We start from the raw sequence: 12,214 nt of genomic DNA, 5'->3' as shown, positions 1-12,214 counted from the left end.
AGAGATATTATGATGTGTTTATATTAACATGTAAATGGGTTTAATTATGTAAATAAGGGAGGTAAATCTACAGTATATATTATAGATCTCTGTAATGTGGACTGTGGAGTTGCCCCTCTTATAAACCAGAAAAGTCTGTTATAATTCTAAAAAGAATGGCTGTACAATTTACTGTATGTATATTGTTTTAATTGTATATGCATGTATAGATCAGACTATAAATAAGAATAATTATAATACTGGTAAAAATATTGGTCCCTATATTGTTACTGCAGTACAGAAAATGATAATAACCAAATGTAGAATTTTACAAAAATATTAAAATTTAGTATACTAGTATTACATTCAGTAGAAAGCATATAATTTTAAGAGAGATTTTCTTATTCAAATTGTACAAGTTTCTATACACGCTACATGGAATGTAAATGCGTATACGACTTTTTGTTGGTATTTCTCTTGTTGAAATACTTCGATAACACAATAGGACTAAATAATTATTTGTACATGTGTAGACTATCGAAATTTAGTTTAGTTTTTTTTTCTCTTAAAAACTTTAAACAAATGACAAAAAATACATACTATGTAATAATTTTTAAAATATTTCAATATTGAGACCATATAAATATTTATACATGTATAGAAGAATGATGTGAAAACGAAAATTGGAAGCCATAACACAGAATTATTAATTAACTTTATTAACAAATAACTCTAACTTACATAAAATTGCTCTACCAACAATGAACATAAAAACGTTTATGAATACGTGTATTGTCAAGGTTCAAAAGGTTTTTTATTTACATTGTTTAACTTTGATAAACAAAAGTAAATATTTTCATTTGTAGACTACCCTTGCTTTACCTTTATATAAAACAATTATCGAATTCTCTATGTAAGTGTTTATCCACATTTCAAGTCAAACATGTGGCTTTTAACACTTTTTAAAAATAATATTTCCTACTGGTCATCTATATGGCTCGTACTTTCATTAACAATGAACTGAATGCTGTATACATATGGTCCGACTGCTTCCCAGCATTGGGATGTGAGTCTACTAGAACATTTCATGTACTCAACAACATCGTCTTGACAAACTGAAACGTCATTTAACTTTACCGTACATTTAGTAGTTGGAAGCTTTTTCTCAAAAATGTGCCACTGGTCTAATTCAATATCAAGCTTTGAAATGCTTATCTGTTTCAAGCTCTTCAGAAGATTAAATTCAAAATACATGTAGCCATACCAATACTCCTCAAAACCTCCGCATGAAAAGTTTTCTAAGTGTGTCATTTTTTTTAGAACGTTCGCCAAAACTCTACAATGCTTGTGCGATAATGCCCAACATGTAAGAGACCGAAGAGCAAAGATATCTGGTATCTGTTTTAGCATTACAGGGCATAACCTGTCACCAATTTCTTCAACTTCAAATGAATGCAAATACCTAAGGTGTGAGAACATCGCACCTATTGCTCGGTAACAGGCATGTGATACATTTCTCACCGTTAAGTATCTCAACGATACCAAAGTTTTTAAGCATCCAAAGACTCGCTCAGCATCAATATACAGCCATAGTAAACCATTTAGCTCGATTTTGCTTAGGTGTGGAAGAAACTGAAATTGTTCGCCTATTCTTATGAACATATCCTGTGTTACTCCTCCAAGCTTCAGAGTGGTCAAATTTAACAAACTTCTCATTGATGCAGTATCAAAGTCAGAATACCTAAAATACACAGTAGATATATATGCTTCAAGTTGAGACTTTTTCTGACTGCATGTAAACACATCCAGGTAAGCTTTCTTTAATTCGCCAATGTCGATCAGATCATCTGTATTGCACTTGTCACTCTGTTGAATCAGGAATTGATAAAGATGTAAGTAACCAGCGGTTCCAGCAGATGTTTTATTGAAATCAGCGCAAAATTGCAAACAAAACATTTCTTTGTCTCGAAACATAAGGTTTACTATGTTGACTTCGAGAGTGTTTAGGCCCTTTGCATGATGTAGTTTCGTAAAGAAGTTTTGCAGCTCGGCTATGTGATAAATATATGTTTTTATGCCTTTGAGATGTTGCAATTGCCCAATATCAATAAGAAAGCCTGGCAATTTCACCTCCAGCATTTCTAAGCATGGTAGCGAAGATAAGATCCGATTCAAGTTGTCAAAACCGTCATCACTGAACTCCTTAAAGAGTCGAAATAGACTTTGAAGATTTACAGGTGTCCTTTGCCTTATTCTAACTCCCAGAAGTTGAGACTCTAATGATTCTTCATGAAAGTCACCAATGTCAATATTATATATATGGCCGAATTTTGTTACTGATTGTTTATAAAACCCGACGTTGACATTCTCTAAACGCGATGTTTTCATTCCGTTTGGATAAGTCGTCTGTTGTCCTTGAACAAGGCCACTCGTTTTTACAATAATTTTACTTGAACTTAAGTTACAAATACTTAGCTTTTTCATAGTCATTCCCGATGAAATATATACCAAAATAAAGTCTCTTTGGGATGTTTTACTCTGCAAACATTTAACATCCATAAGTTCCATGCACAGTATTGAGTTTATCACAAGTTTGTCCAAACATACAACTAAAACTAGCTTTGTAAGTTTTCTGCTTGATGATAAATCTATTGTTATTGGCTTACAATATTCATCAACATAAACAATCTCTTCAATATAAATTAAGTCTTTGAAAGATAACAAATATTTTCCTATATCTACATCGCTACCTCGAGTGTTGCTAGTGTTTTCTATTTTGAGAGTTCTTAAAAGAACAGCTTTAGGAATGTTTCTTAAAATAGAACAAAATGATTGTTTTCTTTCTAATTTATCTTGAACGTTGGATTCAAAGCAGATAGTCAGATCCACGGTCGTTATGTTCTCCTTGTTGCATTCAAATAAGCTATCCATACGTTTGAGTAACTCTGTAGAGTTACCAGTTCCAAAATATATCATATGTGTTTTAATGACATACTTTCTGTATTGAGTGCCAAAACTCTCATTTTTCGAACTGTCAACCTCTTCTGCACATTTTATGATCAGATCTAAAGTGGATGGTACTCTATATTTGTTAAATTTTAGTTCTGAATCGGCAATGTCCGCTAAATGCGTTGATATGACACTACTGGACTTTCTGTCTAAACCACAAGTGAGTAAAATTATGTTTTCATACTCGTCAAGTTTAGATTTAGAACTGCATTGTCCGAAAAGCCGGGCAACGGCCTCTGTACGATCATTTCCGATTTCATACACAATGTGAAGTGCGGACAGAAATTCTTGGATGGATTTATGTAGAAATGTCAATCTACATTCCTTTGTTAAAATCTTTCCAACTGATCTAGACTGAGAAATTATCCCTGTTTTGATACTAAATGTAAGATCATCATCTGATAATCTCTGATTTAGATCTTGTTTTGAAAATATCAATTTACTTTTACCTTGATCGTTTATCATTGCTCCGAATGCAAAACTTGCAAGTTTCTCAAGATAATGCGTGTTCTTCACACAACTAGGTCGATCTGTTATACAGCTTGGAACGTTTTTGTATTCTTTAACTTGTTGTTCAATTTTAACGCTATATTTCTTCTCAGAATGGTCAAAAAGAAATTGAAAAATATTCATGTAATTTAGTGCCACATTACTGCCTAATGTTCCGTCATCATACCACTTGCAAACAACATACGTTGATAACAAAGGTGATTTTAAAATTGTAGGCCTTGTAGTTTGCAATCGAAAGGAAGCTTTTAAATCATTTTCAAAGTTTACCAAAGTTCTTGAGATATTGTTATTACTTACATTTCTCATATTCAAGTGGTCAATTAGCTTGACGGCTAAGGTCATGACCTTTTCATGCGTAGAAAAACCCTCTATCGTAACAGAACGATCAATGTGCTTGTCAGAGAGCCGTATCTTGTCAAGTTTCCACGGTCTTGTTGTGGTCACTATTACTGCACCGTTGAGATCTTTTCTTCCAGGGAGATCTGCATGATACAATGGCGACTGATTGACTATAGGTCCCTGAGGTATCCATTCATCAAATCCGTCACAAATTATCAAGCATCTCTCCGGCTCATTTTGTATTATCTTTAAAGCATTTTCATACATACCCGGATATTCCTCAAACAATTGGCCCTTAATCATGTCAGAAATATTGCAGTGTGTTACGGCAAGTCGAAGTGACACAAACAATACTATATCAAAGTTTTCTGATAAAAATTGTTCATTTTCTGACAATGGCGATGAGCCAGACTTGTCAATTGCAATAGACCACGATCGTAACACTTTCATACACCAAGTGGTCTTGCCAATACCAGCATCCCCAATAACATAAACGTTCTTACAGAGATTATCATTCTTTGAAAGAATATCTGCATAACCATGAACTTCTCTAGGTACAGCACGGTTATCCCATGTAACCTTGCACACAAGATCATCTGTAACTGTTAGAGCTACATATATGTCTTCTATGTGGGCATCTATTTCTTCCAATACAGGAGACACTGGAATTGTTGATAGATACTTTTTGTACAAATCACATAAACACCGTTGCAATTCTGAAAAAAATAACAATGACAAACATAAATTAGTAACAGTAAAATTTACTGTTCTATAATAGAGGGTTTGTAATTCAATGAATAACTACGTTGACAGTATTTACAACAAACCACGTAAGTTGTTGGCAAGTGTGAGATAAATGATCCGATAAATCATGAAAAGAATATCATTATTCATCAGATAAATGGCCATTCTAATAAAATTACTTAATCAACATTTTTTTCAAGTAGCATTTTATAAGAATATCCAAATGATACATTGCTATTGTTTTCATCAATATTTGAAAAATGTGACAATTGTATACCTATACTCTTGAATAAATTTTCATGAAGGAACTCTGGAGTAACCTGAAGGCCAACCTAACTCTTAACTATATACATGAATTATAAAAATATATTGTGTAACTAGTCTTTCTTATTTTAAAAGGAAAATGCAATGTTAATTTTACTGCAAGTGGTCAATTTGATTAATTACCAGACTTTTTCTTTAGATAATCTATTTTATCCTGGTGAAGGCGCTCGGTATTTTCTTTCGTTTTTAATCTTGTCTTTAACTGCAAAATGTCCTGTAATTCAACACATATTTTTTGAATGAATAGTTATTTATCACATTTGAAAGCTATATAATTTTCTAAGAAAAACAACTACTCTGAAATGCACTGATCACTTATACATTAATTGTTACTTAGCAAGCAGCTAATAGGTATTATCTGTAATATGTAAAACATGTTAAAACTTACAACAAATAGATAAATATAGCATATACAAACGAAAACTTACATTCTGTATCTCTTTGACTTTAACAAGCACGTGGTCTTGAATATCCTTAAAGCTTGTCACATCTGTATCTAACTTTCTCTGCGCCTCCTCTATGGAATCAAGTCTAGCATTTACAGTTGGGAGGGTATTTACAGCAGTATTGACAGAGTTCAACCTAGCCTCTAGCACATTCTGTGCATTTGACAATGAACTTAGTTTATGCTTTATTGTAGACATCTCCGCCTCGGATGTTGTCTGTTTTGCTTCAATTGCATTCAGAGTCTTTAGTTGTAATTCATTGTTTGTTTGTTTTGTTGCCATAGATTCAACCGATTCTTTCAGTTTCTCAATGTCGTTCTTTATTTTGTCCACTTGTATGTTTTGCATTATTTCAGCTTGTTTGTCTTCCAAACATTCAAGCGCTTCCTCTTTTGCTTCTCTGATTGCATTTAACGCTGATTCTCGAACCTCCATTTCATCATGACTATTTATGATAAAGCGTTCACTTTTCAGCTGGAAAAAATTAAATCATGTTAGTGCAAACAAAATATGTTAACCTTTTTATTCATGAAGAATAAATAGCATGTTTGAAGGTATTGTAACCCAATTTATCATTCAAAGATATAAGTCTCCGCGTTTTGCCGAATGTTTACATATTCGAGAATATTTGTATTTGGATATCGCCAGCAATCATTCAGGGAGGCGAGGTATGTGACCTGTCCAATAAGGCTTCATTAATTTAATGATTAAAATGGATGTTTTGAATTTGAGTTAATTTGTGATACCTAGATATTTGATTTTGTGTTGATCAATTTTACTCCTCACTTTCTATAATAGCATGTATTTATTTTGGCATAATACAATAATTATTGTTACTTTCTGTCGGGTATTCTAGTCACGTACAATGCTATACGGTCATTAAAAGCTTTACCAATGACAGTTTTTGAATAGCGTTCTTTGCTTGATGACTGCTGCCGAGATATTTCTTGTCCTCTAGAGCCTTTGTCATATTCTCGATTAGATCTTGCAAAGCATCATCAGTAACCTCCAGTTTCGGAGAATGTAGAATTTCATTCCGTGCCGTCTTTATCTGAATAAAATTGATATAAACATTTCAAAAAATATAACGTGATAGAAAATATGTATTTTAAATATGTAAAGAACATATACATTCATCGCTTTGATATGGTCTCTGTTGGGGTTTATCTCATGAGTCTTAGCATACATTGAATGAGCTATAAGAGACTAGAATAAATTTCTGTATGATATATACTGCTCGCATTTCAACAGAGAGATTTAGCCCTATATGCCTACATGGAATAAGTTTTCAAATTCCAAAGGAGAAAATGTAACTTATTAAGTTTTATTTAATCGTAAAAAGGACACGTATCCCATAAACAAAACAAGATATGTATATGCAACATAAGTCGGGTGCCCTGTCCGAACTGATTAATCTTCTTCCATATTAACTATATTAAAAAAACAAGTTAAGGTCATGTGTTATTTACGTTCTGTTTACGAAGTATGTAATCAAAATAGTTAATCCCTTGATTCTGAAGTAAAATTAATTTGTTTAAATGTCAGGTTTTGAATTACCTTAGAAAAATAGTCGTTAGGAGGGTCAATTGGAACGTCTATAAACCCGTGAATAAACATGTCATTGATAATTATGTCAAGGAGTCCTTTGCAATCTGTATCAACAGCAGATGTCCTCTCCTTGTAACCTTTCCTGTCTAGGTAACATTTTCCGATTTCCCAATGGTTTGAGCACCACTTGGCGAAGTCGGTATTATACCACGAAGGGGAACCATAACGGTGCTGCAAAGTGATCTGATCGTTTAATCTTCCGCATACTCTGTTTGGGCAGGTCCGTCTTGTCTGATGCGTGTAACAAAGACATAACTTTCCTCTACCACAGCTACGGGATTTATGGGGCAACAGGTTCTGTAACGTACATTCGTCACAATCGATTGATGCAAGGTTTAGTCCTCTCTTCAGGACATTCAGCAGACTTTCTTGCTGTAACCTTAAACGCGTGTCTACAAATACTTCAATCCCATCTTTGAAGTACTTGAGACTAAGACCTGCTTTTACCCAGTCCTTATAGCGTGGGTTTTGAAGCTGGTCATTATGCGTACTGACGCCAGATCCTGAAACGTATATAAGTATATATAAATGTCAATACGAGAATGAAACATTTTTAATGTATTCATTTTTCACAAAATAATTTCACTTTTCATTTAATATGTCGCAGACTATAAAATGAACGCGGATGATATTATAAAGATTATGTTGATGACATAATTTTTTAACTTTAAGCTTCATTTTATTTTCAAGAAACAATATATCAGCTGAAAAATCTGATTTTATGTGATTAAGGAGTTTTGATATTCAACTACTGTCGCGTATTCGTGTCTTTCATTATAAGCAATACAGTTAAGCTCCACCTACTGTCAGCCTACTCATGTAGTGTTACATTGCATGATATGATATGGATATACACATTGTTTTTGAGCTATTAAACAATTCCTTTTTTGTGATTAACTGTAAGGATTCAGGTAGCTAGAAACAGTAAAACTAATACCAGTACAGCTTATGATATTAAAATTAAACAACCAGCAGTATAAAGTTATAAAAAAGACATTATTGCCACGAGCATTCAAACAATGTAATTCATAGGAAAATCCCACCTGTTGCCATTGTCAACTACACACGCATTTATCCACCTCTCATGCCTGACTTCTCCCGGCCTATTTAACTAATCCACCATTCAATGAATATGTCGCTGAAAACAGGTAGAAAATTTTACCATATTAAATCTGCATGGATAGTTGTCATTACGGTCTATCTCGATACGTTTTGTATTGTTACCTGTCAATTACATATACTGATTACACGGTCGATGCACACAGTATATTAATCTTTGGTAGATTTTCGGTAAGTTCCGTGAGATGTACGCTGTACGATGGAATTTAATTAGTCGCCGGTAGAAACCGGCGACTATATTTGTAATAGTTTAATATTATACCTATGGTAGGAGAAACCCTTAAAATCTGAAAATAAAAGCATATCAATCATTGAACAATAAAAGACAACAATTATTTTTCAGTAATCACAAAAAATCAAACATATGATAACTTTGCTCAGTGGAATGAAATATGCACATATTGACGTCTTAAAAAGCAACATTTCAATTTTCATAAAATGAATCAATAACGTATCCCCAAGCTAGGATCAGTCATTGAATATTAGAGATACTATTACTTTTTTCTATGTGTCAAGCAATGGTATTTTATAATAAATAAATCATGAATGATATTTGAAATGACTCTTTAGAACTATTTGGTTTTTTATTTTTATGAGACCTTTTATATTACATTATTTTATCTAATTATAAACAAATGCTCCCTGGTCTTTCGTAAGAATCACGTGACTACATGTTTATATATGTTATATATCGTTATAAAATCTATTAATAGTAACAGATTGCTGATAAGACAGGTAATTTGTTAATGGTGGTAACTGATAAGATGTAAATCATTGTAATTATGTACAGATAATTACATAAGTTATTTTTCATTAATCAGGTTCATACTTTATATCATAAGAGAAACCTGTTTACTTTAAAAATACATTTTCAAAACCTTTTCCTTTCTTCTTGGTAAAGGGTTTAACTTGGCCCTTTCTGTCAAACATTCGACAAGAAAGTTCAATTGTTTAGTTTAGGTTGAACATCCCAAAATAATGTTATGCTTAAGAGGCACATTATTGAAACATATAATGGTAATCGTTGATTTCGGTATATTCCGTCAGGTTTCCAAAACGGTATGACGTCAGGGGTCCGGAATCGTATTAGATACATAGAAAAAAATAATAAACTATCTTTGTGTTGATAGTTTATCGCACTGAAAGGCAATTAAACGTTAATTTTATATATCGTATGTAACGATTGGAATACGTGTATTGATTTCAACAAAATTATATATTTTTTCTATAGCACATAATAATGATGTACAACACTTTTACAGTAAAATTGTATTGTTTCATGTAATAATTAAACATATATATTTTCATAGTCACTTTGCAAATATTCGATGATCGGTAATTATTTGTCGGTAATTATCTGAATCTGAACTAGTAACCTATACGGATTTCAATGTATGGTACAACAGTATATGTATAAAGTATAATTACAAGAAGAATTACCAGCATAGCACTTGCCTTACAAGCCTCAGTGGCAAACATTACTCAACACGGTGTGTCTTTTATTTTTATACTTGAACCATTAAACTTATATTTTCTTATATTTATGATAATACAATCATTTTTCTATCCGGCGACTTGATGCTTTAGCATCAAAATCTCTACTTGTTTAATTTGTACCTATAAACTAAGTGTACTCAGTGTTACAGCGCAATAGGGTAAAGCACGAGTTTATAATCTAAGTGCCATACGTGTTATAAGTTCGAGACCGCGTTGGTCCATGCTTTTTTCCCCTCATTAATACTTTCAACATTATTGAAGCAATATATGATTATTTTTTATGTTGTTCGTTTTGTTTTATTATGTTTTACTTAATTGTATTAAGTCTATACTCTTTTTAAATAACATGTTTTAAGGATTCATGTTTAAAATTAAAACGGATTAAAATCAATAAATGTCTTTTCAATGCAGTAAAACACACTACAAATCTGTTCCGTTAAAATATACTGCAAAAATAAAGAAAGAGTACTAGTAGGCATAAAACAATGGCAACAGTAAGGATCGAACCACAGACCTCTCAATTATCAGGCATTCTTTTAACCGACATTCAATCCATGACTAATAAGCCCCACATTAATTCTCGTAAACTACACGGAAGAAACCGAAGTGGGATCTAAATTTAAATAAGTGCTATAATGTATTCATAATTGACAGGTCAATAAAATCAGACTATAATATATGTTTAAAATTTAAATCAGTTTTGAAAAAGAACATAAAGACTGAAGTTCTTTTTTTCTTTTTTCTTTTAATTTGTTGTTAAAAAGAAAAAGGTAAATGAATATCAAACTTCTTTACCTTATTTGAATAGCGTTCTGTGAAATTTAAGTTATTAAATCTAAGATACAATTTTGTATTTTTGAAATGCATGTGAATATTCAAACCCATTGATGATATATTCAAATACATTCTTCATTATAGCATATAAGAAAACATTTGAAACACATTTGTATAATGTAATTATTATTCTCTTCAAAGAAGAAAAACAAAGAAAAATGAATTGACACTGACAGAACAAAGGAGCCTTTAAATCAACCCAATTGCAGTGTTTCTTTCGACTGTTTTGCGTCTGACAAAACTAGTGGCATAATTTATGTAAGTTGTTTTACTGCTTAAGACTGAACAAATTTGTAGAAATTGACAATATTCTGTTATAATTCATTCCTTTTAAAGTAAATAATAGTTATACACATACAACTAAACAGGCATTAATTAAAGTATGTGGTAATTTTAGTTACTTTTATTTGGCCTTTTTCAACTAGGGTGACTCTAGTATACCTACTTGAATACTGCATAATCAATTTTAGGATATGGTGCCTGCTTTTTAAATTTGTCATTTGTCTGTGATAAGCAGGCTTTACAATCTCAGACCCTCTTTCAGAATTCCAATTTATTTAGTCTCGCCCATTGTTTTCTCGTGTAAGCTTTCATTTACTTGGGGGCCATACGCCGCTTTTTATGGAATAGAACGAAAGTGTCACATTGTAAGTTCCATGGCAACCGCCGTATGAACACATCTGCGGATATTTCTAAATTCAAAATTTCACCATTTTCATGTTTAAATGTTGAATTTTGCTTAAGCCGATGCAGGAGTACTAGTGGGGGTGGGTAAGATATTTCCACTTTACAGCACCGTTCATAAAACCGAGCTGTATCATTATCGTCGTTTTGAGATTTAGGGATTCTTTTTTCCTCTTTTTTAAGATAAGCAAACATTCCTGAAACCGAAACTTCCACTTTGTATCACCTTAGATACTTTATTATGATACATTGAATATAAATATAATAACATAGTAACTTATCCAGATTCCTGCCAAAATATATCATAACTATATAGGTCACATTGAACATTCGCCATATTGGATCTCCATATATATAATATACGAAATTTTATTGAGTTTTATTGTAATATTGAATTCAGAGATAAATACGTGGTCTATATAATATCAATGTAAATTCAATGTACATTTGAATGGTGTTGTATACAAGAGAAATAGCCTTGCACAAGGTTACCGTTAGATATTGAAAATAATGTACACGAACCTCTTTCTGTATGTAAAAACCGTCCATTTTGGTTGGTCTGTAATAGTTACCGTACGAGTAATAGGTCTGCATAGTATGGCGATTTGAAGACCGAGAGAGCGTAGCGATCGAGGTTTTTAAAAGGCCACCGGGTCTGTAAATACTATGCAGACCTATTCCGAGTGCGGTAACTATCTTTACCAACCGGCTCCTTTGTTAAAAGCGGTCTAGTAAATCACTTACCGACCGGTTAACAGGTCTGCAAAAAGATACCGACCGGTTATTGTTCTATTGATTTCTATACAATAGAAAATATGTGAAGTCAAGAAACTCGTGCATTACAGTACACAATATTCACCGTAAAAGAACGCCGAGTAGTGGTGGGAGGGGGGATAATGACCACTTTGAATAGGAAAAAGGGTCGATATATATTTTAAAGATTAATCGAAATTAATTAGCGCATACGGCTGTAAGGACCCTTATAACTTATGTTCCAGATTACTTGTGAGAAAAACGAACTGGCTACTGTTCTGGCGTTGAAGTTTTGTGTTTCGCCGATATTAATGAGTATAACAACGCACAGCCTTTCTTTAGAGTTTGCTTTTCGGTATACCTAACAC

General features: G+C 32.6%; 1 protein-coding gene across 1 annotated transcript; it reads right to left on the bottom strand.

Moving 5' to 3' along the window:
* Positions 1 to 624: 624 nt before the first annotated feature.
* On the bottom strand, positions 625 to 11,655 carry LOC132718732 (uncharacterized). The gene is made up of 7 exons (XM_060702451.1): positions 11,616 to 11,655; positions 8,003 to 8,097; positions 6,909 to 7,462; positions 6,244 to 6,402; positions 5,334 to 5,825; positions 5,029 to 5,119; positions 625 to 4,553 (listed from the first exon to the last, which is right to left on the bottom strand). Exons 2-7 carry the CDS (start codon positions 8,010 to 8,012, stop codon positions 958 to 960), a joined length of 4,902 nt encoding a protein of 1,633 aa, XP_060558434.1. The 5' UTR covers positions 8,013 to 8,097; positions 11,616 to 11,655; the 3' UTR covers positions 625 to 957.
* Between the last annotated feature and the right edge of the window lie 559 nt (positions 11,656 to 12,214).

The sequence above is a fragment of the Ruditapes philippinarum genome, unplaced genomic scaffold, assembly GCF_026571515.1.
Source record: "Ruditapes philippinarum isolate M1 unplaced genomic scaffold, ASM2657151v2 ctg2256_1_1_1_1, whole genome shotgun sequence".
Classification (NCBI taxonomy): domain Eukaryota; kingdom Metazoa; phylum Mollusca; class Bivalvia; order Venerida; family Veneridae; genus Ruditapes; species Ruditapes philippinarum.
The sequence above is the reverse complement of the archived record's forward strand: the minus strand, read 5'-3'. Positions and strand labels throughout refer to the sequence as shown.